The sequence below is a fragment of the Mirounga leonina genome, unplaced genomic scaffold (assembly GCF_011800145.1).
Source record: "Mirounga leonina isolate KUSES-001 unplaced genomic scaffold, KU_Mleo_1.0 Mir_115, whole genome shotgun sequence".
Classification (NCBI taxonomy): Eukaryota; Metazoa; Chordata; class Mammalia; order Carnivora; family Phocidae; genus Mirounga; species Mirounga leonina.
Genome location: NW_023270268.1, coordinates 44,892,449 through 44,915,789, shown reverse-complemented (window position 1 = coordinate 44,915,789; position 23,341 = coordinate 44,892,449). Strand labels below are relative to the sequence as shown.

General features: G+C 36.4%; 1 protein-coding gene across 2 annotated transcripts in view; it reads right to left on the bottom strand.

Annotated features, from left to right (window-relative positions):
* Window positions 1-23,341, bottom strand: part of EIF2A (eukaryotic translation initiation factor 2A) — a 37,193-nt gene that overhangs the window by 8,549 nt on the left and 5,303 nt on the right. The window contains exons 2-10 of one of the 2 annotated variants that reach the window (XM_034996989.1): window positions 17,970-18,039; window positions 14,255-14,329; window positions 10,624-10,742; window positions 9,532-9,631; window positions 9,105-9,187; window positions 7,520-7,593; window positions 7,238-7,382; window positions 6,938-7,054; window positions 3,533-4,104 (exon numbers count right to left, since the gene is read on the bottom strand). In XM_034996989.1, the coding sequence (XP_034852880.1) occupies window positions 3,533-4,104; window positions 6,938-7,054; window positions 7,238-7,382; window positions 7,520-7,593; window positions 9,105-9,187; window positions 9,532-9,631; window positions 10,624-10,742; window positions 14,255-14,329; window positions 17,970-18,039 (1,355 nt within the window). The remainder of the gene's footprint in view (window positions 1-3,532; window positions 4,105-6,937; window positions 7,055-7,237; window positions 7,383-7,519; window positions 7,594-9,104; window positions 9,188-9,531; window positions 9,632-10,623; window positions 10,743-14,254; window positions 14,330-17,969; window positions 18,040-23,341) is intronic. The other variant, XM_034996999.1, reaches the window with a different exon arrangement.

Genomic DNA, 23,341 nt, shown 5'->3' with positions numbered 1-23,341 from the left:
AAACAAACGATTGTGAAATGGAATCCATGCTTTTAAAAACATGTATCACAAATTATACAATTTTGTTGGTGTGGGATAAACATTTTATTAAATTTCAGATCACTGGTAAAGAATATTTCAAAACTCGTATCAGTAGTAGACACACTCCAACTGTCAAGGATGGATTTAATGAGTATCTTCCTATTAGTTGATATATGATGTCTTTCAGTTATACAAGTGCTGGCAAAATACTGTATAGCTTTGTTAAACAATGGGACTTTTCTTAGTACTATTACTGACACATGCTTCATATGAAATTAGATACTAACAACAGCTTCTTCCGGGATCTTTTGGGAACTGACTACTGCCAACAGAAACCCAATTGCCTCATTTGCTTTCTTTGCACAAAGAATTACTTCTAGGTCTTTACATGCAAAATCAGAGATTAGAAGCTTAAAAATAAAAGCAAATTAAAAACTAAAACAGACCAGGAGAAAAAATACCAAATAGGAAGTGGTAACTGCATATTTGTAAATCCAGGATTAACATAATGAAGAGGCCCACAAAAAACTTCAGACTATAATAAAAAAAACAGATAATCATGTCCATCATGAGATATTTATATAACCACCCATCAACTATATTCCACAACAGAAAGGGTGAATTAAGGATAGGATCAAGGAGGAGCTGGTATAAAACATGGTGACTATGGTGGATAACACTATCGTGTAATTGAAATTTGCTGAGAACTCAAATATTTTCACCGCCAAAAAAAAAAAAAAAAAAAAAAGCGAGGTGATAGATTCATTAACTGACTAGATGGGAGGAATCCTCTCATAATGTAAACCTATATCAAAACACCATGATGTACACTTTAAATATCTTGCAATTTTACATATCAGTTATATTTCAATAAAAAAAATACACATACACAGGTTTAAGTCATCTCCACAGTTGCCTGAGGCAACAGGGAGCATGTGTGATGGAACTACAGCTTCTTAACAGGTTCACGTTTACTTACTGATTTCCCTCCAAACTGCTGCTATCTCAGTGTTAACTGTCTCTTAGACTCTATCATACTCAGCACATCAAAAGAACCAGATCTCCATGAAGCTTCTTAAGTATTAGATCTCAGATCCACGTGGTACTTATAAGTGCTATGAGGAAATGGGCAGGGCTCAAACACTGAAGATACAGAGGAAGAAATAAGAAACCATACTGTGACTATCTTAGCTGCATCAACTACTTCAGGTCATCAAAGTTCTGTGTGTGTACATGCTCTACCTGCAGTAACTGAGTATTTGAGAACCCACACTTGTAGAACAGACAATTTGATGGCAAGTCTCTTTCACTTTGTTATCCACACTGCATACAACATTAGTTAAGACACAGCAGTACTTGCTGAACATTTGTTTTACACATCAAAATTCTTTCCATAGCGGGCTCTCCTACAGTACCTTGCTTTGGGTGAGAAGTTTCTAGTCATAAGAACCTCAAAAAAATGACAAAGCAATTAAAAATGAAGTAAAGAAGGACGCATTATAAGGTCTTCTACACTATGAACATGATGTAGTCACTGACAGACTTTCATTTCAGACACACACAAAAAATCCACACGGCTACTAGGGATCATGAGCTTTTCTGGCTTTAGTACTGTGCCCACTGTACATAATTTCATCCCTATTTATAAAATTTGTTTTTTCATTTATATCAATTATTGTGGGTCTGTTTTGATGAATACATTATAAAAGTGAAGGGGTTTTGGGCGCCTGGGTGGCTCAGTTGGTTAAGCGACTGCCTTCGGCTCAGGTCATGATCCTGGAGTCCCTGGATCGAGTCCCGCATCGGGCTCCCTGCTCAGCGGGGGGTCTGCTTCTCCCTCTGACCCTCCCCCCTCTCATGCTCTCTCTATCTCAGTCTCTCTCTCAAATAAATAAATAAAATCTTAAAAAAAAAAAGTGAAGGGGTTTTTCTGGAAAGCCAAGAAATACCTCAGTGTAATTCATATGTGAATTTTTATTTATTAAAAAAGTAAGTTTTTTGAGAGAGAATCCCATCTTTTTTTTTTTTCCCCTTTTACTAATTAACCCTCCTCCTTTGTGAAGTTATTTACTAGAATGTCTTTGTTTCGGGTAATTTCTTGACAGTATTTTTTGCCATTTAGCTCATTTCTGGAATTTGACACAAAAATTTCTCACTGGGCATGTGGTTCCTTCAACTAAAATGATTTGATAGGATCACATAATCACCATGTCACATACAAAAACAAAAATTTAGTGGAAATCTTAAATCTTAAAACAATGTTGGCTTTAAGACTTTCTTAGCAAGTTTTATCACTATTTTCAAAGTATATTTCTCTTTCTCTCCCTATCAAGACAAATTAGTTTTATGAATCAGAGAATAAAAATATACACTGATTCAGAATTTATTCCTCTTGTGCTACCATATAGATATTTAGAAAGCAGGATATGTTGAGGTTACTTCTGTTTTTATCTTAGGTAAGGAAAACTTTAATATAGAGAGAAGACAAATTTTAACCTAAATGCCAAATATCATAAATGGGGCTTAATTTGTTCATAACTTTTATATGTTTTTAGTAAATAATACAACAAAAATGTTTAAACAGAACATTTCAGTGAAGTTAAGAAGTTATAGACCGCTGCTAGATTTTGTGGAGGAAGAAGGGTTATTGTTTTGTTTTTGTTTTTGAGAAGGTTAGGAGTGGCATGAGGGAGGCATAGGAATATTTATCCTCTGAAAAAGTATCTACTTCCCTGAGTGCCTAATATTTAAGTGACTATATATCCCTGTTTACTTGGTTCCAGTTTACACCTATTGTATGTCCACCTTTATAATACCAGTAATATTGTTGTTCATTCTTACAGAGCAACTTTATTCCTTAACATCATCCCAGAGACTCAGGTCATTAATAAATGCTTCCCCTGAGCTCCGAAATGCTAACATTTTAAAGCAGATGAGAATCTGACCAATGCTCTGGTCCTAACTTTACGATACCGATGGGAACTGACAGCCTAAGGAAAACAAGTATGTTTTGTTTGACCAACAGTGTTTCAAAAATTGAGAAATTTTACATAAGCATCCAGACTTGTTTTGTCTTGGAAAATCAAACATTTTGGCAAACTGGGCCTAAATCTCCTATGGAAACAATCGGCTGCTGCTGTGCAGTTGCTATGGCCTTTAAAGAGGGCATGGTCTCTCCCTTTCACCATTCTCTCCCAGTCACCAAGCCTTGCATGGCCAGCCTAGCCTGACAGGCATCTGAATTTGAGTCCATGATCTCTATAAAGCCAGTATGTCATACTCTGTTCTCTTCCCCACAGATGTAAAACGTAAACTGTTTTAAATTGACTACTTTGTCAACTTGACAATGTTAGGTGTTCACCATCTTCAGCAGTAGGTCCTCCATGGTTTCTACTCTAGAGTTTATATTCTAATCAGGTGCTAAGTAACGCAAGAACATGCATGAGAAAAAGGTCTAGAGAACTCCATACACTGAAGTCTTTTCCCACCAAAGTAGTAAAACTTTACTTACCAGTTTGGAATTGGTGATGGGCTTATTTCTTAAAGCTGGGGGTCTATAAGCTGTTGCAACTTTAGGTTCTTCACTGGGTACATCACTTGGAACCGCTTGGTAAGTTATTGTTTTTACTGGAAATATTCCATCTAAAAATGGCTGCCAAGAAACCTGCCATAATTCTCCATTTGACGGCACATCATACTTGTGTAAGACAGAGCCAGTATAATGCCAAATCTTGTACCCATTATTAACACGTAACCTGGGAGCACACGTGGCTGTTAAAATATGCTCACCGTCAGGGCACCAAGCAAAATAGGTAGAATCAGAGGCCACTGGTTTAGAAATAAGTTTGTAGTTTTTAACATCCCACACTTCCATTTGTCCCCTCAGATTTCCAAATCCAGCTAGTACTAATATATGTCCATGTGGGCTATAGTAGGCTGCATTACGAGGACCAGTTCCAAAGTCAAACACAGGATCACATTTCAAGTTGAAAATCGTCGCTTTGGCAGGCATAAAACCATAAACAGCACAAAACTCAGTAGAACTAGAATTCCAAACGACATCATAAATGGGACCATTTTTTGCTAGAAGAATATAAAACCCAAATTAGCAATAAATCATTACATGAATATAATAGTAGCCAAGTTATAAGCATATAATACTCATAAACATGTCAAACAGTAAAAAAAAAAAAAATCCAAAAATTAGAAGATACGTTACAATTAAAATATTTTTATATGATATACTATGGAGATAAATGCTTTATCTTAATTTCTTTTAAACATTTTGGCAATGTAGGCTCATAGAAACATACATTATTAGTCCTATTAATAAACTAGTTTTCATTAGAAGAGGTAATGTAGGCACACAGGAACAAAATGATATGCCACTAATTAAGACCCTCTACAAAAAGGCAATCCTCTATTATATTCCTTGTATATGCTTTCAGAATATTTTTGTTTAAATTAAGCATCTCTCTTAAACACACATACACACTCACACTAAAGTTCTTTGCTGTTTCATTTAGTACCCTATCTTGGAGATTTTTCCACATAAGCACATTAAGATCTGCCTCACTCTTCCACTGGTACTGTATTCCTGTATATTCTCAACGGTGAGTGTACACAGACACATCTGTGGGAGTGAACCTGGCTGCTCAAAGGTGTGTACATTTACTCGATAGGCCATAATGCCCCTCAGAGAAGTTGTACCATTTTATACTATCAAAAGGTGGTTTTTTTTTAAGATTCTTTTTTTTTTTTTTAAAGCAATCTCTACCCCCAACGTGGGGTTTGAACTCACAACCCAAGATCAAGAGTCACATGCTCCTCTGACTGAGCCACCTAGGCGCCCCATCAGCAGTTCTTGAGAGTACATATTTTCCCCTCACTCTCCCTCACGCCTTATTTGTGCCAAGCTACTAAGAGAAAAACTGTTCACTTGTCTTCCTATTCTTTTATTATAAACTAAGCACCTTTTAATATATTTATACATAATCTTGTTTCTGTTTCTGCGGACTTTTACTGTCCCATGCTTATTTTTCTCTCCAGTTATTGGTCTTTTACTTATTTACTTAATAGATTAATAAAATTCACCTTTCTCATATTCATCCCTTGTCCATCTAAAAAATTTATTCCCCAATTTTTTGTTTGTCTTGCTTAATTTATGGGCTTTTCTTCCCACCAATGTAGAAATCTATATATTTTTTTTAAGAATATTTATTTATTTATTTATTCGAGAAAGAGAGAGAGTGAGCAAGTGCGCACAAGCAGGAGGAAAGGGAGAAGCAGACTCCTCACTCAGCAGGGAGCCCGATGCAAGACTTGATCCCAGGACCCTGGGATCATGACCTGAGCCAAACGCAGAGGCTTAACTGACTGAGCCACCCAGGTGCCCCTAGAAATCTATATTTTATATATTCACTTTTCCTTTATTATTCCACCTTGTTAGAAAATCTTTTTTTCACTTTTAAGATTAGAAAAAAAGGTTGGGGTGCCTGAGTGGCTCAGTCAGTTAAGCATCTGACTTTAGGTCACGTCATGTCAGGGTCCTGGGATTGAGCCCTGTGTTGGGACTCCCCGCTCAGCGGGGCATCTGCTTGTCCCTCTCCCTCTGCCCCTCCCCCTGCTCATGCTTGCTCATTCTCTCTCTCTCTCAAATAAATTAAAGAGAAAAGATTAGGAAAAAAGGGGAAAAAAAATCAACTTTAGAATCAGTTTATCTAGTTCAAAAAAAAACACCTAACGGCATTTTAATTTTTAGGTTAATTTGGAGAGAAATGACATCTTTATAAAAGTCTTTTTTTTTTTTTTTTTTTTTAAGATTTTACTTATTTATTTGATAGAGAGAGAGTACAAGCAGAGGGAGAAGCAGACTGCCCGCTGAGCAGGGAGCCCAATGTGGGACTCGATCCCAGGACCCTGGGATCATGACCTGACCTGAAGGCAGACGCTTAATCAACTGAGCCACTCAGGCGCCCCTATAAAACTCTTCTTAATAAAGGTCACACTGGGGACGCCTGGGTGGCTCAGTCGGTTAAGCAGCTGCCTTCAGCCCGGGTCATGATCCCAGGGTCCTGGGATCGAGTCCCACATCAGGCTCCTTGCTCAGCGGGGAGCCTGCTTCTCCCTCTCTCTCCTTCTGCTTGTGCTCTGTCAAATAAATAAAATCTTAAAAAAAAATAAAATAAAAATAAAGGTCACACTCTGTCCCTTAAAATTTTGAAGTTTTCTTCCCATTAGTCCTATTTATTTCTTGCCTTTATGTTAGTCTATATGGGATCTTTCCTTCCATTATGTTTTTTAAGTGGCTGTTTATACTGTGACTTCATGTACATGCACAGATATGATTCTGTTTTCTCCTTTCAAAATTGTGTATTTATTCTTTTGATCAGTTACACTGACTAGGTCTTTCAGAATGTTAAATTATAGTAGAAAGAGGAGTCATCCTTGTTTCCTTTCAGACTTCAAAGGGAATACATAGTTTTTTTATAATGAAGTTTCTTACTTTTACATATTCAGTTCAAAATGAAAAATCAAGAAGTTGCCAGAATTTTAGAACTGTATTATTCTATAGCAATTTATATCATCAAAACAAAAGATGAAATGGTAACATTCCTCAGTTCTGAAGACAATGCTAAACCCACTAGACCAACTTACTGTCATAATAAATAAGTCCCCAAAGAGTTGCTACAATGAAATTATTTCACTTATCAAGTTCCCCAGAACTAAATTAACTGGATTTTGTCAAAATAATCTATGTGTGGGGATGACAGTAAGTTTATTAACTAAGAGAAATTTCACCTTAAAGGCTATTAAAATATTTGAGTTTTATCATGTGATCAAGAATTTGGATTAGATTCTCTTTATGGCATAGTGCTCTATTGTTTTATCACAAGAAGATGACTGGGATACTCACGCAATTGCACAACAGCACTTTCTCCATTTGCTGCAATGTAGTGCAGTGTTTGTTCTCCATAGTAGGATGCTCCTGTCTTGTCGACATCTGTGCTAGCTATTACTAACACAGCAGTAGCTGTAACAGTAAAAACTTTAGTTAAGATTTAAAACACAAATTAACCTAATGGTGATAAGAAAAAAAAATTAAAAAATGTAACAGAGCACATTTTCATTAAATAAGCATTGATACTCTTTTTTTCTAAACATACAGGAGTATGCCTCAATACTTGATAAATGAGATAAAATATAATCATCATACCTTTTTTATTCCATAGCATTGTAACCTTATCAGCTTTAAAGAAACTTTTATTAGCTAAAGCTGCATGAGGTCCATCAAAATTGGGGTACTGATACAATCTAACAAATGAAGGTGCACCCTTACTTCCTGGAACATAGACAGCCACCTGAAATACACACATATAAATCATCACTTCGTTTTTTGAGGCATATAAACTAAGATGGACATGCTTTTACAGTCACTAAGAACCAGGAAAAGGTTTAATCTAATAACATTCCACATGAACAAAAACACAGAAATTACCTTGTATGGTTGGGGTCCAGGTGATAACACAAAATCATTAATTTTTTGCAAATGCAATTTATTTGCAATTGTGTCTAAAAAAAAAAAGGAAATAGTGTTAGATGAAAGAGAGAAGCTAATAGGAACATGATCAATTCTGAATGCATTATAAAAGATTAATGTAACTATACATGGATACTACTCATTGTAGTCTCATGTAGGTAAGGCAGCATGGTGGAGACAAGGTGGAGTGGGGACAACACAGACCTACACTTGAATTCCTACCCAGTCACTTACAAACGGGGAGACCTTGGTAAGTAACAAGACTGCACATCTAACTCCCACTGACTGATTTTAAGAGAACAGTGCTCTTTCCTATATAAATGGTACCACTAGGTAACCAAGTAGTACGTGGGGGAATTTCTCTATAGAAGTAATATAGCTTATAAGTGATAGGGGAGGTGGGGAGACTTGGAAAATCACCAATTTGTAACCACTCATGAAATAATGGACCTAGGCAATGAACATTAATGTCAGCTAATCCTACGAAATTAAAGACCATAAGATGTTATGTGCTTCTTGATGAAAGAATTGAGCACCACTTATGAGGTAGACTTGCCTTCATCTCCCCAAAAAAGAAGAATCTGAAGCTGAGCAGTTCTAGATCCAAGTAGCTATTTAGGGGACAGATGAACATGTTAAACTATAGGACAGGATACAGTAGCAAAATTTAACTATGAGAAGATATATGAAAAATAACCTTGTTTCTTTAATAATAAATCTCAAGGGGGGGCACTCCCACTGATAAAAATCAATCAGTGAGAGTTAGATGTGCAGTCCCATTACTCACCAAGGTCACCCAGCTAGTAAGTGACCGGATAGGAATTCAAGTGTAGGTCTGTGTTGTTCCCACACAGTGTGGAAGAGATGGAAAGGGAACCTATAGTTTAAAAGAAGCTTAAAAGATATATGTATCAATTTGCAATGTGAGGAACCTTATTTGGAGCCCACGTTTTAAAAAAAATTATAACATTTGCAATTATCAGAATTTGAACACTGACCAGATATTTTATAATCTGTGATAATGGTATTGTGGCTACGTTTTAAAAAATTAAAGAGCCCTAATCTTCAAAGATACATACTGAGATATTTATAGGAAAAATCATGTTATGTCTAGGATCTGCTTTAGAGTAAGAGAGGTGTTAGGTAGAGAGATGTATGGATGAGGTAGGACTGGGTTGAAGGTTATTGGGACTAGGTGTCTACTTTTATGTTTCAAATTCTACATAATAAAACATTTAAAAAATTTGTATCACAGAATTTCAATAGCAACTAAACTCAGAAAGAGTTAATGCAATGTCTTTATGCAAATGTCTTAATTTAATAGCAATTATTAGATAATAAAAGCTTATTTTAAAAGAAAATCTTTGTTATAGAATTTCTTTAGTTAGCACTTAGACTTATAAAAGTTATTCAAATGAATTAATATAACCGCAATTATTAAAATATTAACAGTATTTAGGAGAACCCTATGATACCATATAAGGCAATAAAACTATATACATTTATAGTACATAATAAATTTATTTCATATATATTTTCATACTAAAATTGTTGTTTTCAAAGAAGTGAACTTCGTTGTTAACATTTCGGGCACAGATAGTTTCATCTTCTGACCAAGATGGACACCTATGTTGAAAAGAAAGAATGTGAACAAAATTTAGACAGGTATAACCTCACATGTTAACATGTTGAAGTTTGTGATAATTCTATTTAAGGAAAAATACTTATAAATTGATGTCAAGTCAGATCCTAGTAGAATTTGTACTAGAAAGATATTCTTTTTCATTCAAATACTAAACAAAAGAAAGGTCAAGTTTTTCCTCTATTAAATTCCCACATACAAAATCCCTAAAGATCTAGATTTTGGTCTGACAAGTTATTTTCTATATGAATACCTGAGAAGAAATATTATACAATGAAGATATTTAAAATATTTTGTAAATAATCAGTATTTTAAAACATTTATTTACCAATTTTGCATTTTTTTCTGGATGAAAGACTTCAAACATGTACCAGTTTTCACATCATAAAGTTGCAGGTTGGGTATTCCAGCTGTGCCATCTTTAGAAGCTAAAATAAAAACAAAAATTTTTTGCAGTAATTGTCTCCTAACACTAGTAAAAAGAATTCATTCTTAGAACAACTTTGAACAAGATTATAAAGATCAAGTAAAAGAGTTGCTTTAAATCAACTTTCCCTTTTAGCTTTAATTATGGATTTAATCATCCATCCCTAAAGCTATGGACAACATGACAGCTGTTTGAGCAAAAGGTCAGCATTTCTGAAATGAGTTAATTACTATAGATTTTAAGAATACTTAAGAGACTTGTTTACTAAGTTTGACATGGTTTGCAGTTAAATGGATTAAATTCTCTTATTATGAAATCTCATGTCTGTAAGTCAAACACACAAACACACGAAGTTACATACACTACTCATGATTCTCAATTTCCCTTTTATTTACTTGGAAGTGAAGATTCATTCAAGTCTATGCCTCTTGGAAGAATAAACCTAGAGGGTTTATAACCCAACAATGGACTATTATATATTTAACTCAACAATGCCCACATTATTAAAACATGTTTAAAAAGCCCCTATACCAGTTCTAAAGTATTATTCATCCATGAAGCACAGCCATATAACATACTATCTTGTCTTTAAATATATTAAAAAATGGCACACCATTCCCTACTCTTTGTCACATCATACACATTTCTTACATGTTGTGTCTATTATACTTCCTCTTTGATTGAAAATGATTATTTAAAACATTTTTCATTTAAGGGTCATTATTATCCTTAATTTTTGAGATCTTCTCCATTCAGTGATTATTCATTTGAGCTTTTTCTTTTTCTCTATCCCATGATGAATCTTTCCACTAATTTGAAATTACTTAAAGTACATTATATTGGGGCAATACAAGATTCACTGCTCAGTAAAGATACAAACACTATTTACTATCTAATGATTAATTACTTTTGTATAAGGTTATAAACCTTCTCTTTTTTTCCCACTGAATTGAATTGGTCCTGTCAATATTTTTACAATTGGAAAATACTTACTAGTATAAGGCTGCCACGTTGCCAGGACAGTGTTTTTTGGTGAAAACTCAAGGCAAACTGCCTTTGGGAGGTCGAAGGAGTGCAGCAATCCCTTGTTAGTGACATTGATAACATTTATTCTGGTTTCAAAAGAAATTACTTCAGCAATGAAATACTGTTTTAAAATAGCCAGCACTATCCAAAACATTCATGTCTCTTCTCAAATACAGATTGCTATAAAGTGGTCATTTTCATAAAAATCAATTTTCAGTTAATTCTAGAAAATATCCAATAAACACCTTAACAACAACAAAAACTAAGTGTACCTTTTACCAAAATGCCCCTATATAAGGTTGGTATTAGGAAATACAGACTTAGCAGAAGTATATAATAGATGATTCCATTTTTAGCTGAAAAGAAAACAACAGGCCTTTAAGTGGACACAGAACTAACCTACAGATAAGCTGAGGTATATCAAACCAAGGGAAAACAGAGGTGCTAAACCAAAAGTATATTTTTTAATTTGACTAAATGGAAGTTGTAGCAGCCGTGAAATCAAGGAGACTTTTGCTGTCTCAGAACAGCAAAATCTTAAAATCTCAGAAGCAATCTCCAAAAGATAAGACTTACTATGATATGATAATGATAAAAATTATAATAATTGTATAATAAAAGCAGTTCCATTTTTGGGATGCTTTCTGTGAACCATGTTCTGATCTAACCACTTTATGTACAAACGTTTTCACATTTAATCCTCACAGAGACTTACAAGATAGGTATTATCATCTCTATTTTACAAATGGTAAAAGTGAGGCTTAGAAAAATAAATGATTTGATGATTTCTCCAAGATCATACTACTGATAAATACCAGAGTCAAGTTTTAAAACCAGTTTGGCTTGACTTCTCTTATGTACTCTTTGGGGTAAAAAAAAAAAAGATACTCCATCTTACTTTAGAAATTGCTTAAAGTTACTTTGGCCTATTCAAGTTTGTGCCACTGGTTTAGGATAAGCAGAAATTGGTAAAAGATTTCCATTACAGAAAGATTACTGCATACTGTTTAAACACACACACACACACAAATACACAGGATTCTTTACAAGTTACTATAAATTACAAATTTTAGAATTACATGAAACTTTTGTTGTTGTTGTTGATAGCTTTTAATAGCTATTCTTAGTTTAATAAAGAGTATTTATTTATACTAAAAAACCCCAGATATTTAAGGAAAAATCAGTTATAGTTTCTGATTAATTAACTATGACCTCAGCAAAGACCACAATCAATACACTACATCTGTTTCTCTTGGCCCCAGGAACATTATATGTTGTTGTGGCCACAGCACTTTAAGGAAGTAAATGCTAGAACCAGGAATAGAAAATATCTATTAAAAAGATGGACATAACAAATGGGCACATATTAAAAGGGTTCAAAGTTGAATCCAAAAGAAAGCCAATGGGGATATGAAATATATAAAATAATTGTGAAGGTGAAAACAGACTTATTCAACGAACTCTAAGCTAGTAGAATAAGGGATACCTCAAAAAGATAATAGACAATGAGAGGAAGTATGGTATGTCCCATTAGAGTTGAGAGTAAATTTCTATTAACTTATTACTCATAAACTAAAATATAGATTTTAAAAAATAAAACTCAAACACCGACAATAGGTTACACCAAAAATAAGAAAATTTGAGAGTACATTCTTTGAGACTGAGATTAAGACTGTCTGTTAACATTGTGGATAAGGCCCAATATGATTATATTCTTTTTTTTTTTTTTAAAGACTGCATTCAGGGGCGCCTGGGTGGCTCAGTTGGTTGGGCGACTGCCTTCGGCTCAGGTCATGATCCTGGAGTCCCAGGATCGAGTCCCGCATCGGGCTCCCTGCTCGGCAGGGAGTCTGCTTCTCCCTCTGACCCTCCTCCCTCTCATGCTCTCTGTCTCTCATTCTCTCTCTCGCAAATAAATCTTTAAAAATAAATAAATAAAAGACTGCATTCATTCTTTGAGAGACGGAGAGCAAACGGGGAAGGGAGGATTAGAGGGAGAGGGATAAGCACACTCTGCGTCACGTGCAGACCCCAACACAGGGCTTTATCCCAGGACCCTGAGATGACTTGAGCCAAAATCAAGAGCCAAATGCTCAACTGACTGACCCACCTAGGCACCCCCAATATGATTATATTCTTAATAATTTATGAGTAGTGGTGTACTGACTGGATTCAATAACTTAAAAAAATATTGAAGTGATTAACATTTTTAATTACAATAACTAATTCTGCCAGCTACTCATAGTCATAAAAAGTGAATCATCTAAAAAAAAAGTGAGGGGTTCCTGTGTGGCTCAGTCAGTTAAGCGTCAGCCTTCGGCTCAGGTCATGATCCCAGGGTCCTGGGATCGAGCCCCACATCAGGCTCCCTGCTCGGGGGGAAGCCTGCTTCTCCCTCTCCCACTCCCCCTGCTTGTGTTCCCTCTCTTGCTGTGTCTCTCTCTGTCAAAAAAATAAATAAAATCTTAAAAATAAATAAATAAATAAATAAATAAATAAATAAATAAATAAAGTGAATCATCTAATTCAACACAATCTTTTTAGCATTAATTTTTAAAAATCATGTGTTTAATCCAATCTGATTTCAGAATCCATCACCACTATGTAAGAAACAACATTTAAAATGTACTTTTCATACAAATGCATACATTTTCTCCTTTTTAAAAAACCTAAGGTAGGGACACCTGGGTGGCTTAGTCGGTTAAGTATCTGCCTTCGGCTCAGGTCATGATCCCCGGGTCCTGGGATTGAGCCCCACATCGGGCTCTCTGCTCAGCAGAAAGCCTGCTTACCCCTCTCCCACTCCCCCTGCTTGTGTTCCCTCTCTTGCTGTCTCTCTCAAATAAATAAATAAATAAATAAAATCTTTTTAAAAAATCTAAAAAAGAAAAAACAAAAACCCTAAGGTATTACATCTGGTTAACAACAACAAAAATAACTTTAAATCAAGCAACAAATATTTAGGCATTTTCCTGGTTCTTTGAAATGAAATGTTGTAGTGACTATGGAAAAATTAAGAGTGATTTTCTTAGCAAAATTATGAGTATTTAATCAGAACTTTTTCTTTTGCAAAACCAATTTTGTAATCTGATTATTTTATATAATACAGACTATACTAATATACTTTTGAATAATTTATAAAATACTAAAATGACATACTTTCATATATAATAAACTCATAGAAATAATTGTAGACAGTTGTTACTAATTTAATAGCAAAGATATACGTATCTAAGTCTAAGGTAAGCAAGCAAAGAGAATTACTCTCTAAGTGTTAGTACAGAACTTAAGAAACCCTAACCACTAACTAGAGCACTATTTAAAACTTCTCAGCTTCTCCAGCATTAAATTAATTGCCCCCTTTCATATATTACTTTTTAATCCTAAGAAACAAGGTAAGTCAAGTCATGGCACATAAATAGAAGCTAATAACTTTAGAGTTCTATGGGAGTTGCGTCGGAGATAATACCTAAGTACATCATGACATTAAAAGATGGACTTTATTAACGACACCCAAACACATGTAATTCAAATAATGCCACTTATGTTTTACACTGATGATACACACATAAAATATGTTATATAAAGAAACACTAACTTTTCTCCGTTGCCCCAGGCAAACAAGGTGCCATCCTTACTAAAGGTATAGACTTTGCAATTTTTCCCAGATTCCCTGAAAATGACAAGAAAGAAAGTTTAATAAGCATTAATACTTTTCAAAAAACTGTGATTAAAAATTTACACTTACTACTAATTTAATGATTATGAACTTACATAAATTTAAGAAGTAATTCCAAAATGCTTTAGTCTACCAAATGCCTTATCTCTTACAATGCAGTGCCAACAACCACTGTAAAGTAAGGTGGAAATTGATCAACAGATCAATCTTAAGAAGAAAACAGAGCTCTTTTGGGTGAATAACTAGTTTGTATGAAAACTCAAAAATGTAAGTGAACGTGGAAGTCACTAACTGTCAGGCCTAACCTTGAGAGGGCTGAAGGATTTCAATATGGAGACTTTGTGAGGAATTCTCCAGATCACCTGCGTAACAACATAACTGGATAGACTATCCTCAAGTTGCCAAGAAGTGCCCCTGGATTTGAAGGACAAAGATCTTCCATCAATTTCTGATGTATAGAGACAGGAAGTGTAACAACAATAAGAGGATCTTCACACTAAATAAGTGTGGACGTCAGATTCTCTATAAAAACAGACCTAGGAAATCAGACTTCTTGGCAATATTCTATCCAGTGATCAAACTTTGGGGCGCCTGGGTGGCTCAGTCATTAAGCGCTGCCTTCAGCTCAGGTCATGATCCCTGGGTCCCAGGATCAAGCCCCACATTGGGCTCCCTGCTCAGCGAGAAACCTGCTTCTCCCTCTCCCACTCCCCCTGCTTGTGTTCCCTCTCTCGTTGTGTCTCTCTGTCAGATAAATAAATAAAATCTTAAAAAAAAACCCACAAAACTCTTAAGTACTCTATCTCTCAACTGGAGATGGCTACTAGGAGTACATCTCCCAGTGCTAAGGAACACACAAACAGAAATGTGTATGTGGGCACATGTAGAAGTCCACAGCCATTTGAATTATTAAATAACAAGCACTGAGAACTGAGCAGTACATCCCCCTTAAACTGGATACTATATTTACATTATTAATTCATCTGAAGATGACACTCGTGTTTCTGCAATCACATAATAATGGTAGTTTAGCCTCAGCTTGTAGTTACTGACCCATTTTTTGTCCTCTTCTCACATAAACAACTATCATCAAGAGGTCCTCCATTCTACACTTGTGCTGCAACTTATTTCATTTAATACCCAATCCTTGGATACCCAGGTTTTTAAAAGCTCCCCATGTCATTCTAGCATGCAGCCAAATTTGAGAACCACTCATCTAAAAGCTTGACTAGAATCAGGTTGTTTTTTATTTCAACCTGCATAGAAGGTAAGTGTCACGGAGTTCCCATTACTACCCACCAGGAGATACGTGCTGTCTCCTCGTTCTACTCTTAGTGATGCTGAGACTGTCCTGGACTCATTATGTGTGTGCCTCCTCAGATTCACCTTACCTTTCCTGCTTCCAGGCCTCAGTTATTCAATGAAGAGACCTGGCCACCTCATCTCCTAACACCACTGGTTGTCTCAGACTCTCTAGGAGTGAGGGCTGCATTTTAGCAGGGTTTCCACTACGCCTATTGCAGCAGCAGGAAGAGGAGCTCCGACACTCAAATTCAACCTGAATAGACCAAAAGAGGCTCCGGCTGCAGATAACATTTCTTATGCTTCCTCTCCACAACTGAATGTTCTGAGGCACTGTGGTGCCTTATAGCCTCTCCAGAGACATTTTGCATCACCAAGCAGCCTGGCTATATTTTGTGCATTTGTGGTCAGCTCAGTGCACCTCACATTATATTTGCTTTCACTTCTTCCTTGACTTATTCCCTTCTCTTGGTTCCACCACCCCCCGCCCACATTCCTGCTGCCTTGGGATTATACGCCCCAGTGAAGTGCATGTAGCACAAAAGCTTTGACACAGACTTGTTTACTAGAGCAGTGCTTTTCAAATATCAATATGCATACAAATCACCTGAGGATCTGGTTAAAACACAGATTCTGATTCAGTAAGCTGGATCAGGGACTGAGATGTTATATTTCTGCACTGGCTCAAGGTGAAGCCAATATAATATAGCTGTTCTTAAGCTCATACTTCCTGTATCATGGTTCTAGAGAACTGGGGTCTAGTAAAAAACTGGGCAATAGATTCAGGTGATGTCAGCCTGATTATAAAGTTCCCCACTGATAGTTCTTCTAACAGTTTCAGCATCTTTTGATGATCATTTGCCCAGATCAATAGTTCTGAAAGCAGGCTCCCCAGACTTAGAGCTTTGGCATTACTGGGGAACTTGTTAAAAATTCCAATTCTTGGGCCCCACCCCAGATCCAATGAATCAGAAAATCTGGGGAGGGAGCAGCAATCTGTGTTTTAACAAGCTCTTCAGAGAGTTCTGATGCATGTTAAAGTTTGAGAACCACTGACAGATGATTTCTTTAAGATTACAATGATTATCTAATCTCATCATTCCTTTTGTATTAACTGGAATTCTCCTATAAATAAGTTTTCCTCATCAATAATTTGTTTACTCTGAAAAACTGTACAGGAAAGGCAAAATAAATGCTTGACTCCTTCTCTTGATTTATCAGTTTTCAAAGTAATGAGCGAGGACCCCATCAACCTCCAAAGCTGACCAATAAAGATCTGGAGAGAGAGGAATTTTGGGTAGAGTGTTTATATCCTTGAATGTCTTAATCCTTTCAGTCATGATTCTTTCCAATTCTCAAAGTGCCCCATCTTAAGTTAGTGAGAACCCCCTAAAGTTGACTCCTGTGACCCTTTAACAAAGCCCTGTTAGTCTTTTATAGCTTCCTTGCTTTCTGGCCCAAGACGTCTCTAGCTCAATTCTTATATCTTCTTTCTAGACCTGCAGTCAGTCACTTCTGCAAGGAACTAGTTCCTGTTAGTAAGGAATGATGTTTAAAGATCACAATCTGTGAGGCAGGGGTATTCACTGCTACTAGCTTATCACTGCTTCTCAACCTTTTTCAGCGGACAGAACTAGAAAATACAAATGTTTTTATGAAAAGAAATCATGAGTTCATATCGATATATGCGTCTATCCTTTCATTCTTAATGCTGAAAAATCTTGGTTTCTAATGATGTTAATATAATTATTTGTTTTATCATACAATGGATTTAAAATGACAATTATCAATTTTCACTGATGATTGTTACCAATAAAATGACTGAATGCATTTCAGAATTTTGCATGTCATCATACGGTTATGCCACCAACTTAATACTTTTATTATAATTTTCTGTTTACCCATTCATTGTTTCTTTTTAGAAAAAAATTTATCTGTATCTATCTAGTTATATATATATTTTCTATTTCCTTCCTTTCCTCTATCTTTTTCATTGTCCGATTTCATGACGACTATAGGCAGTGGTTTGGCTACCACATTTGCAAGTTTTTCTTCATCCCCCAAGATAAGATTCTTCGAAGCTTAAGGCTTGAACTCAAATATACTAAGGTCTACACTTTTTCTTTTAAACATGCTGAAGCTATTATTTTCAAATCTAAAGATCAATCATTTTTCTTGATAAAGAATATGCATTCTTTCCATCTTCTGTTAATATTATGTAACACACCCCAAGAAACCAGCCTATCCTTTCTTGTTCAGAATATAACAACAAAAATAATTTAGGATGTATTATACAGTTCCCTATTACATCAGTCAACAATATAAACCATACCTTGAAAACAAAGTGCTTTCTGTAAAATGTGGTGGTCCATTTACCATGTACAGTCCTTCTGATCCTCGGACTAAAGAAACAAAGTGGAAAGAACCACCTTTAGTTTGTTAATAAACACTCAGTAATCACAAATATTTTAAAAAACAAAAAGCTTTCAGGGGTGCTTGGGTGGCTCAGTTGGTTAAGTGTCTGCCTTTGGTTCAGGTCATGATCCCAAGGTCCTGGGATCAAGTGCTGCATCGGGCTCCCTGCTCAGCAGGGAGCCTGCTTCTCCTGCCCCTACCCCCACCCGCTCATGCACTATCACTCTTTCTCTCTCTCTCTCAAATAAATAAAATCTTAAAAAGAAAAAGCTTTCAAAGTATCAATGAAATTACTAAACATTTCATAGAACTACAGAATGTTAGCATTAAATGAGTACATTTTTCATTAAATAAATAAGAGTGCATTTTTCTTAACCCTATTGCATGAAATCATGCAACTGCTGGGAAATTAATACATAATGCAATGGAATGAATGTTTATGTCCCCCCCACCCCCACCCAATTCTCATGTTGAAACCTTAATCCCAATGTGATGGTATTTGGAATTGGGTCCTTTTGGAAGTAATTTGATCATAAGGGTAGAGACCTTATGAATGGGATTAGTGCCCTTCTAAGAAGAGCCCCAGAGAGCTAGCTAGCTCTCTTTCTGCCATATAAGGATACAATAAAAAGTTGGCAGTCTGCAACCTGGAAGAAGAGGAAATATTAGAAAACAGGGTGGCTGTGTGCTTTATACAAAAAAATAACAGGAAAATACAGAATATATCCAAAGTTCTTAAAAAATGTAAGGCATTAGTAATATATTTACAATTTCTCAAACTAAGAGAACAAGTAGGATGAGACACATTCATTTACTAAGTTCCAAATAACAGTAATACCCTAAAAAATAAAGTGGGAACAGAGTTCAAGATTAAGCAAAACCATCAATAGAATTAATTATATATATTTATATTTTTTTTAAAGATTATTTATTTATTTGACAGAGAGCGAGCACAAGCAGGGAGAGCGGCAGGCAGAGGAAGAGGGAGAAGCAGGCTCCTCACTGAGTGGGGAGCCTGATGTGGGGCTCCATCCCAGGACCCTGGGATCACGACCTGAGCCAAAGGCAGACACTTAATGACTGAGCCACTCAGGTGCCCCAGATTACTTATATATTTTTAAATGGCTGAATTAGAAGTTTCTAAAGCTGGGGGCGCCTGGGTGGCTCAGTCGGTTGAGCAGCTGCCTTCGGCTCAGGTCGTGATCCTGGAGTCCCGGGATCGAGTCCCGCATCGGGCTCCCTGCTCGGCGGGGGGTCTGCTTCTCCCTCTGACCCTCCCCCTTCTCATGTGCTTTCTCTCTCATTCTCTCTCTCAAATAAATAAATAAAATCTTTAAAAAAAAAAAAGTTTCTAAAGCTGAATCAAAGAAAGTGATTCGTTCATTTGAAAAAAGCTTACTGAGTAAAAAATAAAAACTACCTCCCAGACCCTATCTTGAGTACTGGAGATACAACAGGGAGGAAAATCAGTCTTGTCCTGACCTCATTAATCACATAATTAGTCAAATACATGGAATTCTGTAAGTGTGCTTAGTGCTACAAAGTAAAGATCTATGGGGCCAATCCAGTGAATAGGGAGTTTTGATCTAAAAATGGAAGATTAGGGAAAGTGCCATTGAGTACAGGATTTGTGTACTGAGATCTGGAGGATGGGTACAGTTAACAAGCAAAGAGAACAGGAACAAGTGCCAAAATTCCATGGCAAGAGAGATGAGAGAGCATCAGAGGCCTTTATGGAAATAACTGGAGGTGGCCGAAGTCAGGCAACATTGGTCTGTGGCCTAAGGTGGGAAACTTCAAAAGGGTTTTAGGTGAAGTTCTAGAACCAGATTTGCATTTTGAAAAGGTCAATCTGGTCCAGTGTAGAGAATAAACTGGAAGAGATTAAGAGTGGATAAGACTATTCAAGACAGTTCTGCAGTGGTCCCACAGGAGAGTATGGAAACTTGGACGGATGGGGGGCAGGGGAAATGGTGAATGAGTGTTCAATATTTAGGAGATAAAACTGGCAGAACTTGTTGATGAGTTACTATTTTATCAGCTAAAATTCTTGCTAGCCACAAAAGTTTAAGTGCTGAATAGAAGAAAAACTTATGCTAAAGTTCATGGTTATATTTTGATCTGCTTCCTTTTCTGCCAACTGTTCACAAATCTTCTACTCTTCCCTTTACTAAGAAAGCAGCAGAACTGACAAATAGGGGCCGCTCTTGGCTCCATTTCCTTTCTCAAGGGACAGTTCTCATAATACTGATCTTCTATCTGAGAATTAACTAGCTCAATTTTCAGATATTGAAAGTAATATAACTTACAGTCCCAAAGTAAGTAATTTAAAGTTAGAAAGTTATTAAGGAAAAGAACCACTGATGAATAAGACAAAAATCTATGCCCTCATGGAGCTTCCATTCTAGTGGAGGGACGGAAGATAAACACATAACTAAATGATGAGTTTCTTGTTAGATATCCACAAGTACACAAGTCAATACCATGTTTCCTCATATGCAGAGCACGAGACTGAACTGTCAAACTGTTACAGGTCATTTGGCCTTGAAAAGAATGAAGCCTAGCAAAGTGTTCTGCATATATCAAGATCTAAACTCCTAACACTACATGGCTTACAAGGCTCTATTTGATCTGGTCCCTGCACAGCTCTATGTCTAGGCATTAATGAATCCATAACTGCACTCAAGGCAATAATTTCAAAGGAGCTCAGTCTATTGCTATGTCTTGAATGAAACACTGAAGTTATCTATTTTAAGAATCTCTAATGACATTAGAAAACATTTTGTGCCAAAAAATGTTTTCCTACAAGATTTTAAAACTATGAACTATAATTCTCTAGCATCAAAATTCTCAACTGTTTTTCAGTTTTTTGGCTAAGATCAAGCATAGCATCAAAATTCTCTTACTACACAGGCAAAACAGTGCTATTTCTCATCACCAAATCATTTGCTGTAATATCATGTACGACACATTAGCATTTAGAATAGGCCATTCATTTCTTAATACTGTAATAATGGTTTTCACAAACATTTATTTGAGAGATTAATAAAAAGTGAATTTACCAAAGTAGGGATTTTAGTTACCAGATTACACTTTATTACTAGGTTACATAAAATTGTGTCAGCCTAATGAGGTCCCTCCCACAAGCTGCTATTGCAATTTAACACATTAAGGGCTCTCTTACAGAATTTATATACAGGCCTAGGAAAATAAATCAGCATTTTGTCAGTGAAGCCCCAATGAAACTGCAGTGTAATTAGAAAATGTGCCATAAGATGATGTAATCAAGCCACATTCTGTTGTCTTAACTGTTGGCCCTGAGAACATATGCCTAAAGTGACTGGCAAAAAAGAAAAAACAAGCTTGGGCGCTTGGGTGGCTCAGTTGGTTAAGCAACTGGCTTCGGCTCAGGTCATGATCCTGGAGTCCCAGGATCCAGTCAGCATCAGGCTCCCTGCTCAGCAGGGAGTCTGCTTCTCCCTCTGACCCTCCTCCTTCTCATGCTCTCTCTCTCATTCTCTCTCAAATAAATAAAATCTTTAAAAAAACAAGACAAAACAAGCTTTATCGAACTGATCTCAGCTTCTTATGTTCTCATGAACTTGTAACTAGTGACCTTGGTCCTCTATATTTGTTCATTTTGCTGTTATCACCAACCACAATGTTTACTTGAGGTGAAATTCAAAGTTTTTGTACATTATACAGCTGACTCTTGAACAACACAGAGGTTAGGGGTGCTGAATCCTGTGCAACCGGAAATGCGTGAATAACATGACTCCCCCAAACATTTAACTACTAATAGCCTACAGCTGACCAGAAGCTGTATCGATAACATAAATGGTCAATTAACACATATTTTGTATATGTATTATATATTATATTCTTACAATTAGCTACAGAAAAGAGTTATTAAGAAAATCACAAGGAAAACACATTTACAGTGTTGTACTGTATTTATTTAAAAAAAAACAAAAAACGTGTAAGTGGACCTGCGTATTTCAAACCCATGTTGTTCAAGGGTCAACTGGACTAAAGTGGCAGCTACACTGCAGAACCCACGAAGGTAGCCTTCTGACCACAGCAGTGGGAACTTTCAGACTATTCAGGGCAACCAGCACAAGGTTGTCCTTTTCTAAAATTTCTATTTCATACCTACATACCAAACTAAGACAGGTGGAAAACTCCAAAGGATCTACTATAGACTGTTTACCACCCCCCTCATTCATATGTTTAAACTTAATCCCTAATGTGATGGTATTTGAAGATAGGCCTTTGGGAGGTAATTAGATCAGGAAAGCAGAGCCCTCAGGAATGGGATTAGCACCTTTATGAAAGAGATTCCAGGAAGCTCCCTTGCCCCTCTGCCCTATGAAGACACAGCAGACAATGGCTGTCTTTGAACAGGAAGCAGGCCCCCACCAGACACCAAATCTGCCAGTACCTTGAAGTAGACTTTCCAAGACTCCAGAAGTATGGGAAATAAATGTTGTTTAAGCCACCCACTCAATGATATTTTTGTTACTGGAGACTGAATGGACTAAAACAGAACAGGAGTGAGGAATGATAACTACTTAACCCACACTCTTTCATACAGATTGTTAACTCAAAATCTTAAAAGGCAACACTTGACAGAAAAGTCAGTGTGAAGTGTCACTCTTGAGTGTCACTCAAGTAGCATTCAATCTCATGTGGTTCTCACTTCCTGGTTTTAGTATGTTTCTGGAGAAGCAAAATCTTGGATCAAATTGATCAACTGCTTTTCAACATGCACATGTTCACATTCTAAATAAAGAACAGTTTTAAAACAAAAATCCAAAAGTTGTATGTTCTGATTCCATTTATATAACACTCTTAAAATGACAAAATTATTGAGGACAGATCAGTGGCCGCCCATGGTTAGAGTAGGAAGGAGGGTCTGACTATAAAAGGGAAGCATCTTTTTCTTCTTTTCTGAGAGAGAGAGAGAGAGAGAGCGCGCGCGCACATACAGTGGGGATGGGGTGGGGTGGGTGCAGAGAGAGAATCTTAAGGAGGCTCCACACCCAGGGCAGAGCCTGACACAGGGCTTGACCTCACCACCCTGAGATCATGACCTGAGCCGAAATCAAGAGTTGGACGCTTAACTGGATGAGCCACCCAGGCACCCCAGGGTAGCATCTTCTTTGTGATGATGGAGAAGTTCTATATTCTGACAATGGTGGTTACATGAATCTACATATGTGATAAAATTTCATAGTACCATATATACACGCAAACTGGTGAAATCCAAACAAGGATTACAGTTCAGTA